The sequence below is a fragment of the Dermacentor andersoni genome, chromosome 1, assembly GCF_023375885.2.
Source record: "Dermacentor andersoni chromosome 1, qqDerAnde1_hic_scaffold, whole genome shotgun sequence".
Lineage (NCBI taxonomy): Eukaryota > Metazoa > Arthropoda > Arachnida > Ixodida > Ixodidae > Dermacentor > Dermacentor andersoni.
Genome location: NC_092814.1, coordinates 223,293,282 through 223,318,841, shown reverse-complemented (window position 1 = coordinate 223,318,841; position 25,560 = coordinate 223,293,282). Strand labels below are relative to the sequence as shown.

Here is a 25,560-nt window from a genome sequence, read left to right as displayed (position 1 = left end):
CAGCTACAGGAGGCGACTCATTGATACGCTTTTGGTGAACCTCCGCATGGGCACCGAGCTTAAGGTTGACCTGCTGGGTGCCATTCAAATGATGACGGGCGCCTGGAGAGACGTGAAGCAGGATACCGTGGCCAACTGCTTCCGGAAGGCAGGCCTCGTGACGGCCAAACTTCCCGAAACCTGCGAAGACGGCGACGGCGACAACGAGTGCATGGACGACGCGTTTCGCGAGCTGTCGTCCCTTTTCCCGGCTGCCGTTCCAGCCGAAGTGTCTGCTGACGATTTTGTGAACGTTGACAGCAATGTTCAGGCTGTTGCGAGCCTCGCCGACGAGGACATTGTAGCTGCAGTCGCAGGGACCCAGGCCGACAGCTCGAGTGGCGACGAAGATCGTCCGGACGAGGGGGCGGCTACACGCTCGTACTCCGCCGCTGAAGTGGCGGCCGCGTTCAGCTTGATTCGCCGTTGTTGCGGCGACATGGAAGGAGCCGGGCTTTCGCACCTGAACAGCCTCGATAAGATCGAGGCTGGCGTCTTTAATTTCATTTGCAAGGCGAAGAAGCAGACCAACATAAGCGATTTTTTTTCACGCAAATAAAGCATTACGTTGCGTCGTGTGTGCGGAAATCGTTGTCATTCTTGAATGCGCCGATCGGTAGGTCATCGTCCGCCAAAGGTAGTCTCTGGGCCTGTATTTTTTTATATCGAATTTTTGATATATCGAATTAATTCGTGATCCCCTTCGAGTTCGATATATCCGTGTTCGACTGTATTTTCATTTCCCAATCTCAGTTGCATTCAAAACCATGTATTTCTTTTCGCAATTTAACAAAGTAATTACATGACATGGTTTCGATTTAATGAAGCTTTTAAGATGTTTCACGCATGCACTTGGCGCCTGTATGGCTAGCAAATCTAGAAGAAAAAGAAAAACTAGAAAAATGTCCACTGAGACAGAAGTTATTTCAAGTACCGTATAGTGCGGAATATAGGTCAAGGTTTTTTCCAAAAAATATTACTAAAAGTTCACCCCTCGACTTATATACCGGCCATTGGCACAACATTAATAGTCGTCTGGCAACATGGAGCGCAGACCTTATGGCATCCACATCGTTATCGCCCCCTTGGTGACCGATGCGGCCCAACTCGCGGGCGCCGCGCAGTTCTTTATTCTATGGCGCGGTGCACCCGAAGCTCGAAGACAGGGTGGCGGATTTGGTCCGCGAGCATCGTGCCAGATGTTTGCCAGTGACAGCAGAACTCATCCGCATCAAAGCTATTGAGATCGCCCAAGAATCCGGACTGCCCAAGGAACAATTCAAGGGCTCCATTTTTGGGTTCGTCGCTTCATGCGACGCAAGGGATTCGCACTTCGACAGCGCACATCAATCTGCCAGAAGCTGACAGAGGCAGATGAGGACAAGCTGGTCGAATTCCAGCGCTATGTTATCCGCCTCCGGCAGCAGCATGGCTACATGTTCGGACAGATCGGCAACACTGATGAAACGCCAGTGTGGTTCGACATGCCGTCGCCCACCACAGTGTGCGAACGCGGCGCAAAAGAAGTCAAGCTTCTTTCTACGGGGAACGAGCATTCACGCTTCACGGTGATGCTTGCGTGTACTGCAGACGGCAGAAAGCTGCCCCAATACATAATATTCAAGAGGAAGACGCTGCCAAAAGAGTCTTTCCCACGGGATGTCGTTCACATGAATGAAAAGGGCTATATGGACGAGGCCCTCATGCTCAATTGGATTAAGACCGTCTGGAATCAGGCGACCCGGCGTACTCCTGCGGTGTCCGAGCATGCTTGTCTTGGATGCCTTTCGCGGGCACTTGACCGCAGGTGTGAAGCAGGCACTCCGCGACGAGAGGATGGAACTCTCCATCATTCCGGGAGGCATGACGTCAACACTTCAGCCACTGGACGTCGTGCTCAACAAGCTCTTTAAAGACCGTGTCCGTGAACAACATAATCAGTGGATGGCCGGCGACAACCTGACGACCCCAACCAGCCGACTGCGCAGGCCGCCTTTCGTCACTGTGGCCACATGGGTGTCGCAGGCTTGGTGCACGCTGGCCGACGATATGGTGGTGTGGGCATTCAACAAGTGTTGCATTAGCAACTCCTTGGATGGCAACGAGGATGACATGTTGTGGGTGGGACGCAGCCAGTGCAAAGCAGTCGGACAAGAGTTCAGACAGCTCAAACGAATGAGCAGGTGACGAGTCTAGCGGCACCACTAAATAAAACGAAGTTTTGTGCCTTATAATTTTTATGTTGACTTCTTTGCTTTAATGTCGACCTATATTCCGCCTCGACCTATATTCCGCATTATACGGTAATATTGCACAACAAAAAATGACACGGACGTAAGAAGACACACCAAGTGAAAAACTTTTAACCAAGTTTATTGTACCACTGAACTGGTTTTATACATGTGAAGCAGTGTAGACTGCGCATGTGACTTGAGTAATGGATTACCAAGTTGCCCGGAATGCTGCTCTCATTATTTCAAGTGTCTTTCTGCATGTAAAGTTCAAGCAGCAAAACCGCTGTCAAAGCACGCACACCAGGATGTGTAGGAAGGCAATACCGCTACACCATTTGTCACGTTGGTAAACAACTTGCGGAGGCCATTGGGCGTGCTGAATCTTGCAGCGCTCAGAGAAACACTAGATCTACGATTCCTTTTGTGGAAGAGGATGGGGAGGGAGTGAAGGTGCAACATGATTATGGACGTGCTACAGGGGGGAATGGAGTCCTCAAGCATATGCCTATCCGACTTCTCGGACACGTTCGTGCCCGGCCACGCGCCATATTTTGGAGGTAATAAGACAGCTATAGTATAGCGTACGCAACTATAGCGTACGCTATACCCTATAGTACGGTGTACGCTATGCAGCATGCGTTTGTTACAGTTTTAGTTGCCCAGCGAGATCTTCAGATCTCAGAGACCGTATGCCGTCGTTGAGACTCGGGATTGGGGGCTCAATCCCATCGCTCGTAACCCGTTGTCAAGATTGGAGTCCGGCATGAACTAGAAGGTAGCTGGCCCATGCCGTTGTCCAACTTATCCACGCTGAGGACGTTGATGAAGGAAAGGACTGCTTCTCATTGAGAATGAGAAATATGGGTTTATTTACAGTATTTACATGCAGTTCATCAGTCTAGCATGACTGCGAGAGAAAGTACGTCAGTCTAACACGACAGCTTGAGAGAGTGTCTCGGTCCAACATGACTGCTTAAGAAAAGTGTATCGAGCATCCGCACAACAGCCGTTTATAAACACTCGGTCCTCCCCCGATTCCAAGGTGGCGGAAACGTTCGTCCAGTCATCGTAAACATGCCACCTCTCCGCGGGACGGTTTACACACACACACACACATGCGCGCGCGCACGCACACACACACACACACAGGTTCTCGGTCCGAAACAGACATCACACGAATTTCGTAGAACCCGGAGCGGACCCTCGCAGCGCGCCCGGGTAGCCATTGTCCTGCATCTTGGTCGGCGTGTGGGAAGGGGCCTCCGTCGACGTTCCCGCGGCAACTCCCACACTCGTAGCAGAACAGGGCGGCGTTGGTGGGTTCGGTAACAATAGTTGGCCCGCCGAACACATTCAGTTACAATGGCGATTTAGTGACGCCGTGGCTAGAGGTTTGCGGCGGCGCTCCAGGAAAACATGACACCCGCGGTCGCGACTGGTTGGCAAAACTTGCACTGCAGCTGGCCATTCTTAACAGGGCTCTCTCCCAACTGCAGCGATAGGTGGAGCTGACATCTCAAATGTTTCTTTCGTTCGGCTTCGACTCGTTCGAAATGAGAAGCGATCTCGAAAACTCTACAAGGTTATCCATAACACTCTGTCGTCTAAGACAGCGACCCAAGACTAAGCGAAAGCAGTTTGAACAGTGATTTGCAATGAACAAGGTGAATTTTACATAAACAATGACAAATTCAATTCGAAGCGGGCAGCCGGGATCATGCCATGTTTCCCACAAACTACGCAAAGATGCTAACACTAAAGCTGATAAATAGCATGCGTACGCTATACACTAAACTAAAGCTGTCTTATCTCTCCACGGAAAGTGCACAGCCCAAGCAGAAATGGTTGGAACCTTCTGGCGCGTTGTGTTGTGCCCATGTGTCTAGTGTCGGCGGTTGCATAATCTCAAGTTTCCAAGACACGGTGCGCAATGCTCACTTGCGTTGTGACTGCTAGCTCACGGTCATCCAGTGAGATCTGTTAATGCTTGCTCAAGTGCATGTGACACCAACAAAGCTACAAACCTTACTTGGTGCAGTTATCTCTATGCTATCGCCATCAATGCTCTGCTTTTCTGGCAAAACAATGACTTTTATGTGTTTTTCTTTTCTCAGAAAAAATATCAGCATCTTTTCATGCTGCTGTTAATTTTCAGGTGCCGGCAGCACGAAGCGCGGTCAGCTATGTCTTACGGCACCACATGAAGCAACACACACAAATCTCAGATGCCACCAGCCATGTCAATGTATTTGCTCTCAGCAAGATCACCACCGCATGTGCTGGCACTTATAGCCAGGCTATTATGGCCTTACCTTCTTCGAATTTGTTTACAACTACTTCCTAACAAGATACTATCCACCAGGAACGCTCTAGGAAGTTGTGAAGTGTTCAAAGGTTGAAACTTTAAAACCTCGAATTAACGAAATTCACAATTTAACAAAATTTCTCGCTACAAGTACAAACTGTTATATCTAGGTTCGACTGTAGTCCATACGCATATTTTAGATGAATTTAGTGTAAGTTTATTTCTCTATGGAAAGGCTACCTTATTATGCAATTCTTGTATTTAGTTAGCTTGCAGGCCAATGGAACCGGCACATGAAGTGGTAAATGTTTCTCAAGCTGGTTTAGGGGCAGCACATGGCTTTATAACAAGCTTTTCCCAGCTTTTTAGGAGGGTGCTGTCATATACAGTCAACGACTGAATTTTCAGACGCCCAAATTTTCGGACATGCCTGATATTTCGGACGTCTTCGCGGCACCGCCACGAGCCCCATAGAATCAATGTATAAGGACATCTGAAGTTTCGGACGCTCGAACCCCCCGCCGTTCAATTTTCCGGACTTTTTGACGCAACGGAAGGTCCTTTGGCTCCTTGCGCAGGAAATCGACTTGCAGCCGAAGCATATCACCGCTTTGAACCACAACTAGCCAAATCTAGCCGTCACACGCCGATTTGGTCTGGCCACGCTGGCTCTGTTCATCGCCAGCCGCACTTCCGCTTCCGCCTCCGGCGGAGTTTCCGCGTTTCCAGGGCGGCGCCATTTCATTTGTTTGCTTTCTTTATTCTATGGTTTGCATAGGCCGTTTTGGCTAGCGTGGTGTGTGGTTGTGCTGTTGTGTCGAGTGTGCCTGCGACGCTAGGCCTAGGTGCTTCGACGCTCGTCTGCGAACAGTGGAGTTCGCAAACTTGAGGATTTCGCTTGCCTTCTATGGCCCTCACTCCGTCCTCGTCGTCCTCGCCGATGGTATCGAAGCGCGGAAAGCAGTACCGTCGGTTAACGATGGAGAAGAAAGCCGCCATTATTAAGCAAGTCGTGAGCGGCCCATCGCAGGCTGGCGTGAGCAAGGAGTTCGGCATGGAGCAAGGAGTCAGGTTGTGGGGGATTCAAAAGACTCCGATGTTGAAAATGAGGAGCCAATGCCTGCGCCGCCTACAAGCGCAGAGTTGACGCGAGCACTGTGGACTCTCATCGGTGTACAGTGCTGACACGACCCTTGCTCAGATCGAGGTGAATATGATCGCATGCAACGGAAACGCCGTCCAAACAACCACCACTAAGTTCTTCAAGCCACTGCAGCAATAAAACCGGCTGCCCGATGATGCACATGTACATAATAAACCAGCAGTCGGCTTCATACAGAGTTTATGAATGATTTTTTTTATAGCCACTTCACTGATGCTTTAACAGGGTTTTGGAAACCTGGTACTTCGCCCTTTACCTCTTTATCCGAGAAAAAAAGAAAAAAAAAAGTGTGTTTCTTGCATGCATTCATTTTTTCGGACTGCCTGAATTTTCGGACGTTTTTACATTCCCTAGAGGGTCCAAAAAATCGGCCGTTGACTGTATTTAGTATGACCATTCTCCTGAAGAATAGCACTACAAAATGATATCATTAATATTGCTGTACCTGCATTCTAGAAAAAATTACAGCTGTCTAAATTTCAAATGCATTTTTCTCATTTCAATGTTTTCATACACTGCTTCAGTCTTACAGGACTTTTTTCTATAATGGTGAGTGACAATAACAAGTTTGGTATCAGCGTATTCATCTTGAAACGATTTCGGAGGTGATGCTATTTCTGACACTCTAGTGTTATTTTACAAATGATAATAAAAAATAATCAGATAATAAGAAAACATATTCACAGTAAATGTTGGTCTGCTTTCCTACCTTTAGAATGCTTTCAAACAATCTAATATAGCATCACCCCTTAGAGCAAGTCTTTGGCATTAGGGTCATGCACTTTTCATGTTTGGCATGGCAAAATTGCCAAAAAGCCCCATAAGAAGTACCCATTAAGTTGATTTTCAGACTTTTAATACTTCTTGAATCAGAGTGGCTATAAGAAAACTACTTATACATTTGAAATCAGCATGAAAAACTGATCGAAAGAAAGAGTGAATTTTAGTTCAGATTGAACAAGAAACAGACATTATAGAACCCCTTAACAAGCTTTGTGCAAGGCTGCCAAATTAATGGGGACATCTCTACTACTTCACCGTTGTTACCCATTGCTGCGCCTACTACAAAGCGGACGCTTTCCCCAAATCCGCAAACATGAACTCAGAATCTAGAGGCATAACTTTGTCCAGCAGTCATGTGGTACATCATGTAAAGGGAGAGAAGTGTGCAGAGGCAGGCCCTGCAGAATAGCACACTTGAAGCAGTTTGTTTTGTTCGCTTCATGCAACGCACATGATTTATCATCATGTGCATTGGTGTGACTACCATTTTAATTTTATTCTACGCAATGCACGCAACACGGGCTTGCCAGGAATGGTGCCACAAAAAGCAACGTCAGCTTTCACGAGTATGCACTATGTGAGCAGGATGTACCGGTGACAGGTAAATTTAGCAACATTGAAATTGCTAGGATAGCTGCAAACGGACGGGACGGTGGCGACAAAGAAAAAAGACCTCGAGGGGTGCTGACATCAGCCAAAACAAGAAACATGCCTCACTTCCTGCGAAATAAAGTTAAGTGCAATGACGGGAACGATCGCCTTATGCGAGTGTGAAGAAGCCCCAGGGCGCATTTCCAGGTCCAAGTGCTACCGTGAAGCAGACCAGCCTTAGGCAGTTTTTCTGCACTGAATGGCAGTGCCATAAAACGGAGCTGGTTGATATCTCTGGTATGTCTTTACTTTTTCTTTCAAACGTTTATGAAGAGCCAGTTTAGAAGCTCTTGAAGAGCTGGTCAGTAGTGGTGAACTTTTCAGGAAGAACTAGACTTTTCGCTGCAATTTCAGCAACTTTCCTTACCCTGAAATTTCTTCCCGGCTTTTACTACTACGAGTTTACGAGGTATTACTGTATACAGTCACTACTGCATGTGCTAAACAAGTTTCTCGTGTCTTAGACCTGTAGTTTGGCTGAAACAGCAATTTATATCACCACTGCAAGCTATATTTTCACAGAAAAAAGCACCAAAAAATGGGCGCTTTCTGTGCCACACTGCTGCAGAATGTGTGCTATTGTGGCCATCTCGGTCGTTTAAGAAGAGCCACTTCTTAAATTTCCCACCACATGTCCTTCACCCGCCTATTAGCTTCGTAAAAAATCTGCACCGAAAAGAGGCCCCAGCGTGCAAGCCCATTCGCTCATTCAGTACACTTGATGAAAAGGCACCCTGTTATTGGCGCAGGCAGCAGGCGCCATCTTCTTCGGTCTGCGGGCTTTAAGAGTTGGGGTCAGGCATGTAAAAAGGGGTAGCTGGCCCATGCCGTCATCTGACTCGTCCATGCTACGAACTTTGTTGAAGGAAGAATCTTGTTCTCAATGAGAACGAGGAGTACAGGATTTATTTATTATATCTACATGAAGGGTGGAGAACGTTACAACTCATGTCTAGCATGACTGGAAACAAAGCACACCGAGAAGCCAAAAATGGCTGCTTAGATCCTCCCTAGATCCCTAGGCCAGGAAAACTGCCATCCAAGCTTTGTCCAATCGGAGCATCTAAAGTTGTTGAAGGACCCGCCTTTAAGCGTGAGGGTTCACATTCTCACTCCCACACCTTTGTTTCACTGAACACACCGAAAGGAGGGGGGCCTCGTAGACGGGGGTTGTCGAGCTTGACTGGAGCTGGCAAGTCTTGGCTCCCGAGATGAGCCTGCAGTTAGCTGCCGCATCTGTCAAACGCCTGTGATGATTACCGGGAGCTGTGAGAAAACGCCTTAGAACACTCTTCTCCCGGAATTTCCTTGTTCCCATTGGTCCATGAAGGCCACTGTGAACCAACACACAATACTCGGTCCGCCAAACGTGTCTTGCCTTGGTGGTGCTGCAAGTCTGTTCAAGGGGTGCGTATTGCTAGCTTCACGAAGTTATTCGTTGCAGTGGGCTGGGAGGTTAGAAGGTCACTACCCCCGCTGGTCGATCGTAACACGGCACATTCGAAAAGTGAAGTGTGCGACGCCACTGAGTCAGCCGCTAGTGTGCAGTAAGATCAGATTCTCATCAAGTTTGACAGCAAATGGAAACAAGCTCACTCCAACTTCGAAAAACATTCCATACCATACCACCGGCTACTTCAAGCGGCGCGGAATGCACCGCACCTGCAGAGAGTGACATAGGCCTAACAGCTTGCCGGGTTTGCCTGCTTGTAACGGTCACAAGAGGCGCATTCAGCACGACATGATGATGGCACAGCCAGAGGAACTACTCCAACAGCAGAGGCAAGCAGAAGAAAAACTCCAACTCGCAGGAACATCGGCAACAAAATGCAAATCGGACATGTTTATGTGTGCAAACGACAGTGCAGCCAGACCAGCAGAGATCGAGACATGCTTTTTGCTGCGAGTGCGGAATCGATAAGTGCCTTGCTTACTAGCGTAAAGTGAAAGGTATGAGGCAGCAGTGTAACTTTCGACAAAGAGGAGCGAGAATACAGCCTTGTTTATGGAGTTTGCTGCAGGTGAAGAGTAACAAAATGATCAGCCCCTTCATTGTGACCATTCTTGCTGCATGTGTGATGGTAAGCACTAGTAATCGTCAAACAGCGCTGAACGACGTTTTTGCTACAATAATTATCTCTCACCGCGGACTTCACAACAAAACATGGCAGGGCTATATTTGCAGACAAAGCATGGCACCCGCGGTGGCGTATGAAGCCCAAAAGTAGACAAAGGTGCATGCGCGATTGGCAAAGACCTTGTACAATGAGCTGAAACTTTCTAATCCTGGAAATATCGCGGTGACCTATGACAGCTTATGGATGCCAAGCGCCCATTTGTCATGTCGTCAAACTGTTTACAGGGTTTGAGCTTGATTATGTTTTTTTTTGTGCTGGTTGCGCATGTGGCCCAAAACCTCGTGACCCGGACTATGAAAATTCGAAAACAAGGTATTTGTGTGAGAATGTGGATAAAAAGATAGGAAAGACGGAAGCTCAACTGGCTCTTCCAGAGGTCACTTCAGGTATATCCCATTTCTCTCAGATGTTGACAGCCACACATTTCTCGCGCTCAAGGAAGCTAAAGTGTACGGCTTTGGGCCAGTGGAGGAGGAGGATCGTGTGAACCTCGTACAGAAAAGAATGGGCTGCTTTGCATAATCTTGTTTTAAAACAGAAATGCTCTGTATCCAAAACAATCCATGGAAAAAGGCAAATTGACTGGTGACTTGATCACATAGCTGAGTTCACACTATGGATAGGCACTGAAATCAAATAAGGGAGATGTTAAGGCCACACACAATGCTGTTCTGGCAATATATACCCACATCACATGAAATGAGGTGGTCTCCAACCACACTCTTTGTCCACCAGGTCCAGACTCCTGGTGCCGACAGAATGGTGCCGGAGCAAAAAATGAGCCTGCCCCAAAGCATTGGTATAATTTGGCTTCCCATGTTTGTGATGCTCTTCTATCAGTCTACAACGCCTTTCATACAAGAAACTTCTCGAAAGATGTCAACGCGGGGCAACCCAGAACAAGGATTGCTTGCATTCCAAGACATGGGCATTGGCACCCAAGGAACAGCATGCCTCGCTTTTTGCTGTTGAAGCTGCTGTGGCTGAAGCAGTCATGAAGTTTAATTCAGGCAATGAATGAGCTTCAACTGCAATTCTAAAGAAACTTCCCTTAAACCCAGTACCAAGCAGCAAGAGAATGGTTGAAAAGGATACCTGCCGAGCAACAGCATCAGCCCACAAGCGTGCATCTGCCAAAACTGTACAAGCCTTCAAAAAGCGCTATTCGGATAGCTATAGACAGATTGACTATATCCCTGGTGGTTATTATACTCTAGCAATGTAAATATTTTAATATTTATTGTTGTATATGATTAAAAGTTATCTTTCTTTTTCATTTCTTCAAAATAGAAATTTTTGGCTTTCTACAATCTTTCGGGAGCAGTATTCCAGCCATCAAGGCACCCCCTAGGATCATAAATTTTGTTACATGTAGTTGAGTGCATAATGCACACAGTGGTAGGAGCAGACTTTCTAATTTAAGTACAAATTTTTTTGCTTAGTGGTGCCCTAAACAATTAATTGGCCACATCGTGAACACAAGACATTCAAGTGCTTAGTAAAGGGAAAATTAGACATCCACCCAATCGAAGCAAATGCCACAAAGGAAATCCATTCACCACCAGCATTCAGGTTGTTGGGAGTATAATTGTTTGTACTTGTCATATCAAAAAGCATTTGTACGCCTGTGAACCTTATGCGTGCTGTTATCTAGCTATGTGCCTAGAGCAATATTTGTGAGAGTAGATTTGCTCTACTGTTCCCAGAAACAATGGTAAATTATTTTTTAGTTAACTTTGTAACTTATCGTCTTGTTACAAAATTATTGACATATTTGAAATCAGTACAATAACTTAACAAGGCTGTAAGTTTTGGTTAAATTTGGTAAAGGAGGCTTTAAAGAAGGCTATACCCCACTTCCCCCCTTACAGAGCGCCTCACCAGGTCTGGCCATTTTGAGCTGACAAGCGCAGAGCATACATACATTGCGCGATAATGATAGTGTCTGCAAAGTATTGCACTGCTACGTGCCACGGAATGACCTGAAATTTCAAAGTAAACTCTGTTTTCCGTTCTCCTCACGGCCGCTGTGCTCCAAGCCGGAGAATGACGTACACGTGCTAGTGCGCCTATGTACGTGCATTTGCACTGACGTTGTTCATCATGACATGCGACTTCGAGAATTATACAAGGCAACATCTGTTTTTTGTTTAATATGTTACTTGAATAGACGAATTAAAGCTTAGAAAAATAATAAAACACATAAACCGAATGTCTGCATGTTTTTGTTTTACTTCATACCGCAGCAGAGAGATGTACTTTCCGTTTCGTCTGCTTGTTAAACCACATTGTGGAGTTGCGCGCGCAGACACTGAAACTATGTCCTTTTCTTCCATGTTCCAGAGCGGAATCATGCTCAGTGATCTGCTTGTGCCTACCTCAGTATTCGTGTAGCAGTGACTTATATTGCTAGTCAGGTGTCCTCGTGCACAGCATGCAAAATTGTGCGCTGCACCAGACGAGACAAACACAACAACTAGCACGCGACGCCAGCAGAAGTGCGCCACGGTGCAAAAAAGAACGAAGAGAAAAAAATTAAGGCGGGGCCGTGAAATATGCGTAATACGACCCTCAAGGTCCGATATGGGAGAACGCAGGGAACGAATTTTGATTGCGAAAGCTACACGGGGCAAGTGGAGAGAGTTTCGTTTCGCAGTAGAGCTTGCCTCCTGAAATCATGGGTTTACAGCACTGAAATATTTATATCTCAGCTATTAATAAGCAGATTTGAAAAATTTTTTGTGGCAGAACGCTCCCTAGAGGACACCTAAGAACTTCCAGCATATAACCAAAATTTGCTACGAGGCCTGGTGAGAGGCCCTTTAAAGGGCCCCTCACAAGGCCCTATTGCAAATTTTGGTTATACACTGGAAGCTGTAAAGCACAGTCTAAAAAGCGTTTTACCAAAATAATTTTTTTAATTGATTCATCATTGGAGGACATGGAAGAAATTAACTGTCCTGTCATCATGCCACCAGGAGGCGAGTGTCACTGCGGACGTAGACACTTCCTTCCCCGCCTCCTCCAATACCGGAGTCAAGGGACATACCGTGACGTAAGCCCCGCCTTTTTCTTGCAGCGCTGCGCCTTCTGCTTTGGATGATTACTCATGGTGAGTGACAAAACACTCGCGTGCGACTGTGCATGCGACTGTGGCTCTCTGGCTGGGAGTGCGCTGTAGAAAGAGTGAAGGAATGTGGAGTTGCCTTTGAAATTGCAGATACGATTGGCTACATGTTACTTGCTGAAAATTGTCAAACCTGGTGAGGGGCCCTTCAAGCTAAGTCTTTTCTTGGCACAAAACAAGTGCGAAGAGATTTCTGGAATGGTATTTTAACAGTTCATGTTGACTGAATACTTTCCTGTAGCGTCCCTCTAAAGTGGGGGGGGGGGGGTTGAGACAGACTGTCATAGGTCGTCCTGGCAACAAACAGGAATGCGACCCCTGTGGCCGCTCTCCTAGCCTGACAACAGCCAGTGTCTGGCACTACCAGTGTTCCAGGAATTATGCGGCATCTTGAATATTCATGTTATCTGCCGCAACTCAAAAAGCAGTTTGCAACATTCAAAATTAAGCAGGTTATAAGCTAATGACTTGTACTGGGATTTTGAAAAATTTGTATGAGCCATGACCATACCACCGAGATTCTAGTGTATACATAAATGCCACCACTGTGCTTGTAAGAACAAAACCTGCCAACAATAAAAAAGAAATATATAAAAAAGAAAAACTAGATTGCACTAGTGAAGACACTAGCAGGGCTTTTTCAGGACACATTTATCGACAGTGGTCAAGCAGATATTGAGAACAACAGGCATTTGTCCATCTACGAGACCTCCGGCGCAAATTACATCATCATAAAAAGCCACATATCGCTAGCAGTCTTTGACAAATACTAAATGGTGCTTTCACATGTGGCAGTTTTGGCGCAGGAATGCTCACCTGAATGACAACACCTTCACCCAAAGTGGTGAGCGAGTCCACTTGCTTGATCTTTGCATGGCAGTCACGGAAATTGAGCTGCATGATGCGTTGATGGATGTCATGCTGACCCATCACACACTCCTGCTTTTCAGGGCCCCCATGCACAAAGGAGGAGTCCTGACTGTAGAACCTGTAAAGGATTGTACAAAAGCCAAGAAAACCAACATGATACATTGCAGCAAGCACAAAAATTGCCAATCACTGATATGTTTAATAGAAGTGGAGTAAGCAGCAAAATGTACTAACAAAGGCCATTTGCATAACTGCCCTAATCAGAAAGGCAATTACGCACAAATGTTTAAAATGGCATATCTAATTGCCAACTACAGCGAAGCTGCAGTGAGAAAATATGGAGACAAAGCTTCCCATGCAGCTTCGGCACACAATCAAAATGTAGAGCAGAAAGAATGTACATTCGAAATTGTAGACAGGAGGTGATCAGAGACAAAGGTGATCGTAACATTCACTTTTTAAAAAGGAAGCTATGATGAGGCCAAATCTGATGACTCCCTATTCAAAACAAAAATAAATGCAGAAATGCTCTCCATAGACAATTGCTGAATTCATTTGAATAAAATACAGAAGCATCTTCCTCTAGCAAGGAATCCCTTAAGGAAGGTGCTTACGTGGGCCTGTTACGAGCTTACTACTACGACTTGTGCGCAGTCAAGTACCGCACATTGGCAGGACAACAAACCCTGCTGCAACACTCTTTGTGCACTATAAAGTGCAGATAAGCATTGTGTCATGTACCGACTGTTGCTGTGGCGTTTTGCATGCCTTCCCCATGCCACAACTTTCCATTCATTCTGCACATTAATGCATATCTTTAACACATGTTAAGCCCTATTAAAAGAAGCCCAATTGACAGTTCTGATTAAAGGGCTCCTAACCAGGCCCCAGAGCCAAATTTGGAAGTTGTTACACTGGAAGTTGTTACGTGTCGTCTAGGGAGCATTCAGCCACAAAAATTTTTCAAATCGGCTCACTAATAGCCGAGCTAAAGATATTTCAGTGCCGCGAACCTACGATTTCAGGAGGTGAGCTTTGTTAAGAATGGCCGTACGGGCCAGCTTTCAGCCCGCTGCACGTGTTCCAAGCCCACCAGACGGGGCGCCCTTCGGAGAACTGCGAAGAGCCGGCAGCCACGTGGCGCGCGATCAACTCAGGAAATTGGTACTTGGCCGAGCCATCCGGTACGGAGCAGAGTTCCACGAAGCCCTCTGACGTCAACACCGAGAGCTGTGCGGCACTGAAACCTGTGTGTGTGTGCAACACGAACATTTCCGTCCACGGGGCCCTCGAACGTGTCAGCCTTTGTGTGTGTAGGCTCGAACGTGTGTGCCTTTGTGTGTGTGGGCCGTACTGCGGAGCGGCGGCAAGTTTACAATGACTGGACGAGCGTTTCCGCCCACTGGGACTCCGTCCACGTGGACCTCGAAGAGTGACGCCGAATGATGACGTCGAACTATGACGTCAAGTGGAGAGCTTATAAGCAGCGTTTGCCGGCTGCTAGAGCGTGCTCGTGTCGTGCTCGTTGTCGGGAGCTGAGTGCTCTGTCATGCTCGAAATGTAGTAGTGAGCTGTGTGCTCGTAAACTGTTTGCTGTATGTTAGTTTTGCGGGCTCCATATGGGAGTCGCGCTAGGCTGCCAATGTATGTCCTGTTTTTAAATGTAAATCCTGCAATTAAATCCTGCTCGCCTAGCCCTGTCGTCCCAAGTTCATCTCTACAGCTACGTCTGCCAAATCTAACAGCTTCACCACAAACATCGATGCTCTCTCCACTTGCCCTGTCTAGTCTCTGCAAGTTAAATTCCTTCCCTGCGTTCTCCCATACCGGTTCCCTGCGTTCTCCCATACTTCTTTTTTCTCCTTGCTTCCTTTGCGGCGCGGTGCACTTCTGCAGATGACGTCGCACGCGAGCTCTTGTGATTACAGTGTTTTATACCTCAGTCACATGGCAAATCTAATGTCATTTCCAACAAATGACATTTCTTGAGATTAATGTCATTATCAAGGTGCACTGTCACGTGGCGAAAATTAATGTGATCTGAAAATGATGACAATGACAATAGTAAAAAAAAAAAGACATGCCAATAGCCTCAAACCAACTTTTGTCCAATAACTATTTTCCAATATGCTAAATTCCACTGGAATATGTGATCGTCCCTTTCACACCGTAGTGTTCGATCACTAACTTGTCGACATTGCCAACGAAGTCTAGTCGAGCCAAGCCGAAGATAATGCAAGCACCATGGGTACATTCCACAATATCCACATTCTTGGCATGTGGCACAGGAAAACACATGCATGCATTTACGTCAAGTCAGTCGAAGTGGCCGTGGCCGATGCAAACCAAGACGACTGCTGCAGTGGAAGCTAAAGCCACCTGTCTAGTCACTGGATTGAGAGTAGCTTTCTGTAATTACGCACTGTGATGCACTTCAATGTTGTTGAAGTAATAATTTGGTAATGAAATTGATAGAATAATAGTTAATTTTTTGTTAAACAAAAAAAAAGAAGCATGTACTGTTTGCAAAACTGACGGGTACGCTCGTGGTGTCAAGGATAAATATTCGGTTACAATTAAAATGCGAATGAGTTTGGGGAACTCATTCGTTTGTAAATGTCATTTTCGACTAATGTAATTATGTTTTACCATGTGACAGCAAACAAACGGCATTATCAGTGAATGTCATTTGATTTGCCGTGTGTGTCTTTATGGTCCGCTCCGCTCCGAGTTGCCCTGCTAAGCCACAGCGGAGCAGCTGGCGATTTGCACGTTTTAGTCATACGTTTAGCATAGTGGAGTGGACCTTTCGTGGTTGCAGCGCCCTCTGGCCAAATTCAGGGTAATGAAACAAAATAAAAACACCCATTGATCACTTTTATAAAGTAAAACGAATATATATAACTTATTTGTCAATGAAGTACCTAGACGCGCGCTTACAATGCGTTACCGGTCCATTTTATCTAGTGGAGAATAAAGCGCCGTCTCGGGCAACATTCTTAGATCCCTTTCAGTTTGAAAGCTGCGGCGTGCGAAGTGTCACTCTTCTGGTTCCTGCCGCGCGGTGGCGCTCATCACGCTGTTTGCCCAATCAGTGTGGTCCCTTCCCATTGTCGCCGCCACCTGATTGAAGTAACAAGCTGTACTTTTTCGCGTGTGAACTTTACTCAAATATTCCAACTGCTTAGTCTCTACACGCCTCTAAAGAGAGGTCTGCGTGGAAGTGTGGAGGGTGCATGAAGTGCTGTGCTTGTGCGTGTTCAAGACACACTGAAGAAATCAAGGGAAGCACACTGTTGGAAGCAAGCTTGCCTGCGTGAACTGATCGAGTCCAGAATGCTCGAGTTAACTTCTGAAGTTGACTTGCCCAAAGACAGTGACCACATTTACTCCAAGGAAGAAGCGGGTGATAGCACCTCGTACTACTTTTCAGGCTATGTGGTGCACAAATTGTCCAAGAGCACAACTTGCCCTTCCTGTACGGAAGACAACAGCTCTCAGTGTCAGTTGTTGGCTGTGACTCATTCCTTATGGTGTACAAGAGCTTCAAGCAAGGGTGCCTAAACCATCCCACCAATAACATGCAAGTTTACAAATACTGCAAGCCAAGTAGTTTCTATTTCTTTAAAAGAAGGCCCCGTTTTAGGAATATCTTTTGGGACATGCTAGACAAGTTTGAATTGCTAAACCTTGCTCGAGTTGGATGTGCAGAGCATATGGCCACTTTTACATGCCAGGTACTGCGTTGTCATTGTGACTCGAATGCATTTTTATGCGAGAGACGTGAATCGCCAGCTGGAAAACAGAGAAAAGGCCGCCACTGCAAATAAAATTCTTTGTTAGCTATTCCCTGCATGCTTTCAACTAAGTCTGTCTTCATTTAATGCTTGTTTGCGTTGATTGAAATTACCACTCTAAAAATTAACATGCTAAACCCTGATCTAGTCTCTGCAGTGGTCCATGCGTCGGCAACAGAACGCGGAATTTCGTGACTGGTCTAGAAACGGAATGGAGCATAGCTAATTATGGCTTTTCCGTATTGTTTTATGCATTCTTCCAAATAAGCGTTGCTCTAACAAAAATTTAAATGTCCAGGGTAAACGTCGGAAGTTCGCGCGATAAACAAAGGGCAAAGAAATTAAACCATCAGTTCTTCGGGATCTTGCAATAGGCTGCTCTTTATCTCACCCTTACCACTCATGACAAACAGCTCTTTAACGATGCGACTGAAGTTTCAACAACACAGCTCAGAAAAGGCCGGCGGAGAAGGCTCTCGCAACAGCTGCCGAGTGTGATTGCTTCGGGCCGACAGTGACAGCAACGCCGCGTGAACAGTGGAAACGGAAGGTCACCTTCTCGCACGTGTGGCACGGGGGAGCTTCCAAACTGAAAGGAATCTAAAAGCATTGGTCTTGGAGAACACCACGTGATAGCCAGCGAGCTTGCTTTCTGCATCCAATCCAATCCTTTCTGATGCCAATGCTAGCTAAGGCGCAGCACAACACACTCCACTCAAGCCATAGAGTTTCATACAATTCTATGGCTCAAGCAGCTTGCAAGTGGACCGTGTTTGTCGCTCCGTTAGCCCACTTGCAGCTAGCAAAGTGACAAATGTGCTTCTGCTCCGCTCAGCTGCTGAGCAGAGCGTAAGAACACCAAACTAAAACACACTATTGTCTCGTTTCGCGCAGCGCACGATTTTGTGCGTTGTGCACATGGACACCTGACTAATGATGATGATATGTGGTTTTTAATGGCGCAAGGGCCAGTTATGGCCAAAGAGCGCCATGACAAATGGTAATTTAAAGAATTTATTCTGAATGGCGTGGACAGTGAATTTATTATGGTAGGTGTGACATGGCTGTATAAGGGCCTAAAACTTTCGCTCTAAATGACGTGAATATATAGCTAGTAAAATAATGACACTGATTAATTATGGACGTGGACGATGGCAGTTGTGTTTCGATAAAAACATAAGACCAGACAACAGTTACAGTCAATCATCAAGACGGCCCTCGAATGCAAGGGCTGGTAATCACGTGTTAAAATTTCCTGGCCAAATTATTTTCAGAATGTCGGTTTCAGCTAAGAAATCTAAAACTATTTGCAGTTTAAAAAGCGGTTCATCACTAAGAAAAAATGCAGGGTGAAGTGGTATATTTTCCCGATATGCAGAAGGGAAATACTTTTTCCTCTCTGTTTCTATTGCAGGGCACTGGATAAGAACATGGAGGACAGTCAGGCTATCGCCGCACCTACTACAAGTAGGAGGATCGCCACCAGTCAATAGGTAGGAGTGAGTACTGTAAGTGTGTCCTATTCTTAAACGGCAAAGAAGTACTTCCTTGTACCGTGCTGTTTTGTCACTTATCCAATTCCGCAATGTTGGTTTTATAATGCGTAACTTATTCAATGTTTGTGTATCCCACTCTGCTTGCCAATGTTTCCTCAATTTACGGCGCAAAAAGGGCTTTAGGTCTGCGGCAGGAATAGGGATATTTCTATCTGTGTCGCTAAAACTCACTGACGTAGCGTTTTCATCAGCAGCTACGTTACCTTTTATACCTTTATGGCCAGGTACCCAGCATAGGATAATCGCTTGGTTGCAGATATATGCGGAGCACAACAAGCTATACAGCTCATTCAAAACGGGATTCTTATGCTTTCGTAAGCTAATCAGGGCTCTCACGACACTTAATGAGTCTGTAAAGACAACAGCCTTAGCGACATTTCTGCGCCTTATGTGTTTAACAGCCGAAAGTATACCGTATGCTTCTGCCGTAAAGATACTGGTGTGTGGGTTTAGTGGCCCTGATGTTGAAAATGAGGGTCCGAGAGCTGCGTAAGCAACACCAGCTGGAGACTTCGAAGCATCTGTGTAATATTCGTCACAGGAATACTTCTCTTTAAGTTCAAGAAAATGAGATTGTATGTGAGCCTCAGGTGCTTGATTGGATATTTCTAAGAAAGAGATGTCACATCTTATAGTCTGCCACTCCCAAGGCAGTGGAAGCCGTGTAGGAGCCATTAGGACATTGTGTAAAAGAGGGATCCCTGTATTTTCTGAGAGTGCTTCCAACCGGAGGGACAGAGGAGGCCAAGTGGCCGGGCGGTTACGAAACAGCCTAGCAGTGGACAAGTCGCATATAGCGGAATGACAAGGATGTTCAACATCTGATCTAGCTTTCAAGGCGTAGGAGAAAGTTAAATATGTCCTTTGGTAGTGTAATGACCATTCGTTTGACTCGACGTAGAGGCTTTGCACAGGGCTAGTCCTAAAGGCGCCTGTAGCAAGGCGGATACCTAGGTGGTGGATGGGATCTAGCATTTCCAAAGCGCTTGGTGCAGCAGAATCATAGACTATTGATCCGTAGTCAAGCCGTGTTAATATTAGACTTTTGTAAAGATTTAGAAGGCACCGTCTGTCGCTTCCCAAAGATGTACGTGATAAGAGTTTCAGAAGATTCATAGTCTTGAGGCACTTTGATTTCAGATACTTCAGGTGGGGTACAAAATTAAGCTTACTGTCTAAAATGATTCCTATAAATTTGTGTTCATGGCTCACAGATAGCCGCTCTCCATTGAGATCTATTGCGGGGTCCGCAAGTATACCTCTCTTGTTAGAAAACAGGATGCATGTACTTTTTTGTGGGTTTAGCTTGAAACCGTTTTTGTCCGCCCACATACACAATTTATTTATGCAAAGCTGTACTTGCCGCTCGCAGGTACTTAGGTTACATGATTTGAAACTTATCTGGATGTCATCCACATATACAGAATAAAACATGCTACGTGGTATGGCAGTCTGGATCGAGTTCATTTTGACAATGAAAAGAGTGCAGCTCAGCACACCACCCTGTGGAACACCAGCCTCTTGCGTAAATGGACGAGACAGAGCGTTACCAACTCTAACACGGAACGTGCGATTGGAGAGGTAACTCTGAATCACGTTCAGCAAGTTGCCTCGAACTCCCATTTCAGACAGGTCGCGGAGGATTCCATAGCGCCAGGTTGTGTCGTATGCCTTTTCCATATCTAAAAATACTGATAGAAAAAATTGTTTGTGGACAAAGGCATCTCGGATATTTGTCTCTATGCGGACAAGGTGATCTGTTGTGGATCTACCCTCCCTAAAACCGCATTGAAAGGGATCGAGTATCTTGTTGCTTTCAAGAAAATGGATGAGGCGACGGTCGATCATTTTCTCAAATAATTTGCATAGACAACTTGTGAGAGCTATAGGCCTATAACTGTTGGGTGAGGAAGGGTACTTGCCCTCTTTGAGAATAGGGATTACAATTCCTTCTTTCCAGGCAGAAGGAATGTAGCCGGCAGAGAACATGGAATTGAAGAGTGACAGTAGTGTTTTTTGGGTTTCAGGGTGTAAGTGTCTGATCATCTCATACAATATTCTGTCACTTCCTGGAGCGGACTTGTTGCAACAGTTCAGTGAGGCCTGGAACTCAGCCATTCCAAATGGACGATTGTATACTTCATTGGATGTGCCCTTCCAACTCAAATGCAGCTGTTCTGCTAGTCGCTGGTATTTTAGGAATGTATCTGTATAATGAGATGTACTGGAAATGTGCTCGAAATATGCTCCTAGGCAATCAGCTTGTTCCTCAAGAGTGTCTGCTTGTGTGTTTACTAATGGTAGTGGATGAGTTTCACGGCCTTTTAGTTTGTTTACCCTGTTCCAGGCTTTTCTTTTCGTCTGTATACGAATTAATGCCGGAAATATATTTTTGCCAGCTATCCCTTTTGGCACGGCGGCGCGTTCTTCTTCCTTCTGATTTTATTTTCTTGAAGCTGATAAGGTTCTCGATTGTCGGAGAGTCACGGAGCTGATTCCAAGCCTTATTCTGTTTCTTTCGTGCTTGCTTACATTCATCGTTCCACCAGGGAACACGTCGTTTATTAGGCGATGCATTTGTTTGTGGGATACATATTGACGCTACGTCGAGAATAAATGCGGTTAAATATGAGACTGCATCGTCAATACTGAGTGCACGAATATCATCCCAGGTCATATATGTTAGTTCTCCGTATCGCTGCCAGTTGGCTGAGTCAACTTTCCACTGGGGTACATGTGGAGAACATTCGTCCCGTTTCCTTAATTTTAAAACAATCGGGAAATGATCACTCCCGTATGGGTCCTTATGTACATTCCACTCCAAGTACGGCACGACTGTACTTGAAACAATGGATAGATCTATAGATGAAAATGTCTTGTGTGCAACGCTGTAAAAAGTTGGCTCCTTCTTATTTAGCAAGCATGCACCCGTACTGAATAGGAAATTTTCAATCAGGCGCCCTCTGGCATCACACCTAGAGTCGCCCCACAAGGTATGATGGGCATTTAAGTCTCCAACAACAATGTAGGGTTCCGGGAGTTGCGCAATAAAGCTATCAAATTCAGTTTTGGAGAGTTGACAGTTGGGAGGAATGTATAAAGATGCAATTGTCAGCAGCTTACTAAAAAGTACTGCTCTGACTGCCACTGCCTCTAGGGGCGTTTTAAGGGGTAACTGCAGGCAAGCAACACACTTATCTACTATTATTGCCACACCGCCCGACGAGGCAAGGGCCTCGTTGCGGTCTTTCCGGAAAATGGCATACTGTCGGAGAAAGTTTGTTTGTGAAGGTTTAAGATGTGTTTCTTGGACACACAGCACCTTTGGGGTGTACCTATGTAAAAGTTCCTTAATGTCGTCTAGGTTGTGGAGTAAACCCCCTGACGTTCCATTGTATTAACTGTGTATCCATAATGTATGTGTTTTGTGCTGTGTGTCTAAGAATATGGATTAGATTATCTCACGAGACCTTTCCAGGCCCCGTGAAACGCGATCTCTCTAACTTCCGGGCGCGCTCGAGGGAGCTGCGCCGTTCCTTCGGCGTCTGAGACGCCGGATTGGTATTTGTATCCATCACCTCGTCTGAGGCGGTGGATAGCGCCTGCGCAGCGGGCACGTTCGCGGAGGTGGTGGGCCTATCTGCACGCGCAGTGGCCTTGGGTCCAACAGGCCCGAGGGTCTGCTGGTCCTCCTTTGTGGGGGCCGGTACAGCGCTGGCTGTTCCAGCCGGGGGGGCTGATGGCGTGACCGCCGTCACACTCCGTGTGACTTGGGCGGCCGCCGAAGGATGTAGCGCTGCCCCCCGGCGCGCCACATCGGTGTAAGACGGACTAGACTGGTTCATCGAGAAGCGCTTGCGCGCCTCTTGGAAGGAAAGGTTCAGTTTGATTTTGATTTCGATGATTTGTTTTTCTTTTTTCCAGGATGGGCAAGAACGAGAGTACGCTGGGTGATCCCCGTCACAGTTAGCACAATGGGTGGTGGAAGTGCAAGTGTCAGATGAGTGCTCGTTTGATGCACACTTTGCACAAGTAGTGCGCCCTCGGCAGCTTTGTGAACCGTGCCCGAACCGCTGACACTTGAAGCATCGGCGTGGGTTAGGTATTATGTATGGTCTTACACGGAGTTTGCAGTATCCTGTTTCTATTGAGTCTGGTAAAGTGCTAGTTCCAAAAGTTAAGATTATGTGTTTTGTGGGGATTTCCTTGCCGTCGCGCCTAATCGTTATTCTCTGGACCTTTACTACATTTTGATCTTGCCATCCCTCAAGTAGCTCACTTTCACTAAGATCAAGCAGGTCATCTTCAGAGACGACACCGCGGACAGTGTTCAAAGATCTGTGTGGGCCTACTGAAACTGGAATGTCCCCAAAAGCAATTAGTTTTGACAATTTACTGTACTGTGTCTTGTCACGAAGTTCAAGAAGATCGCCGCTTCCCATTTTAGTTACTTTGTAACCTGGGCCGATGGAGTTTGCCAATGATTTTGCCACAACAAAAGGAGATATTGTTCGGACTGTCTTGCTTTCATGTTGACTGTGAATGACATGGTATTTTGGGAATGTTTCTTTGTGACTCATGAAGAAGTTGAAGGAATCTTCGGTGCGCCCCCTCTTGAAGGAGCGATCAGGGAGTGGAGGGAAATTTGATTCCATAAGTAATATTAATATTCGGCAGGGATGGCCGCCACCCACCATGGAGCCCAACCAGGGGACGACACAGGACGGGAAGTATTCAGTTCTGCGCACGCCAGCGGTACATCCCCACTATAACCAAATACCTATACCCGAGGTTGGGCATAATGCACAAGGTTAACCCTTGCCGCCAAGGAGATACGGAAGTAATAAGAAGTGAAGAGAAGACAGGAAAGATGAAAAAGGCAAGAGAGAAAGACGAAGATTGGAGAGGAGGACAGGAAAAGGCGACTACCGATTTCCCCCGGGTGGGTCAGTCCGGGGGTGCCGTCTACGTGAAGCAGAGGCCAAAGAGGTGTGTTGCCTCCGCCGGGGGGCCTTAACGGTCCGAACACCCGGCATCGGCTCAACCTCCAGGATCCCCCTATCCCCGGACACGGCTAAGCCGCGCACGGCTACACGCGGGAGGGTCCAACCCTCGTGTGCTCGGGTACGTGGTGTCGCAACGCACCAAACGCCTGCTGACGCAGACGCCCCTGCGGGGTGGACACCTGACTAATGGTATAATTCAGTGCTACACGAATACTGAGGCAGACACAAGCGGATCACAGAGCATGATGCCACACTGGAACACTGTAGAAAATGACGTAGTTTCGGTGTCTGCGAGCGTGACTGCACAACGTGGTAACAAGCAGACGAAACGGAAGTACATCTCTCTTGATGAGGTGTCAACTAAAACAATAACATGCAGACATTCAGTTTGTGTTTTATTATTTTTCTAAGCTTTAATTCGTCTATTCAAGTAACATTACACAAAAAACAGACGTTGCCTTGAATAATTCTCAGTCATGTGTCATGAACAAAGTCACAGTGCAAATGTGTGTACGTAGGCGCACTAGCACGTGTACGTCATCCTCTGGCTTGGAGATAGAGGCCGTGAGGAGAACAGAAAACGGCGTAGCTCATAACGGCGTAGCTCATTATGAGCTTGTCAGCTCATAATGGCCAGAGCTGGCGAGGGGACCTTTAATGCTGTGCCGGCCCCTTGTTATGGCAGACGGTCCCAGTCGGTGCTGTCGTTCTGCTCTATGCCTTCTGCCTCTCAACTGCGTAACGACGTCGCACCACACAATCTTGCAAAATAGTGCACATAAATCTCAAAGAAAGGTGACAACTTCAGGATCTAGAGTTCAAGGTAATGCTATTTCTTTCACAACGAAAGACACACTGCAGAACCCTTTACTGTCGGTGAGTATAGCTCAACCCACAGGATTGTTCCGTCCAAAACGCTTCTCGCTTTCTTCTTCTGGGTTTTACGTGCCGAAACCACTTTCTGATTATGAGGCACGCCATAGTGGAGGACTCCGGAAGTTTCGACTACCTGGGGTTCTTTAATGTGCACCTAAATTTAAGTACACGGGTGTTTCCGCATTTCGCCTCCATCGAGCTTCTCGCTTTCGTGGTCTGCTTTATTAGCTAGAATGCGTGTCCCCTGGAAATGGAATAAGTCAGCGTATATTGGCACCAACACTCTTGCCTTCTACCTTAAGACATATGCGACCAGTAGTGATGAGCGCACGTCCTAGGCCGCGTTATCGCTTGCTCGCAAAAGCAAGTGACTCAGCACAACTCGCATGGCTGAGAAACAGCAGACTTGGGGAGTCTCTGTCTTTGGGAGAAAAAGTAGTCAAAAATTCTAAAACATGGCCAAGATAGTCGCCAACTGCGGCATAAGTTTTAACTAGCAGCCAAAAAATGTAGCCATGGTGCAACAAACCAAGAATTGCCAGTTTTTGACATGAAAATGACCTGTAGTTTCCTGCTGCACTGATGGGGAAAAAAAAACAGAACAAAGCAAATGTTACTCTATCATAATTTACTATAATGAGCAGCTGACGTTGTGATAATTTTTTGCCACACGCTTGCATGCTTTCTCTTAGCCAAAGCGGCATCGCAAGTTTCAGTGCAATAAAATCGCTGCACGCCATCCTTGCACCACTACGACTTCACTTTAAACGTTCACATGCAAATTGTATGATGTCACACACATTCTACTCTCCCTGTTACGAAGTCACATAGTCAGAGACATTGGCACCTGTAATGTCATGGCTGCCATGACGCGTTTTCGGTTTCTGAAGTCGTTTCTGGCGCCAAGTACGATGGTCTTCGAGATTCTCTATAGACTTGACCGTCGCTGGGGGTGACATTAGGACTCCATCTATTGCTTCTGTCCTACGAAGGACGCAAAAGCATTGCCTTTAAGA

The 25,560-nt window shown here is 46.4% G+C and overlaps 1 protein-coding gene across 4 annotated transcripts in view; it reads right to left on the bottom strand.

Moving 5' to 3' along the window:
• Positions 1-25,560, bottom strand: part of rin (ras GTPase-activating protein-binding protein 2) — a 115,036-nt gene that overhangs the window by 63,800 nt on the left and 25,676 nt on the right. For all 4 annotated transcript variants that reach the window (XM_055063067.2, XM_055063065.2, XM_050196671.3 and 1 more), the window contains exon 3: positions 13,256-13,427. In XM_055063067.2, coding sequence (XP_054919042.1) covers positions 13,256-13,427 — 172 coding nt within the window. The remainder of the gene's footprint in view (positions 1-13,255; positions 13,428-25,560) is intronic.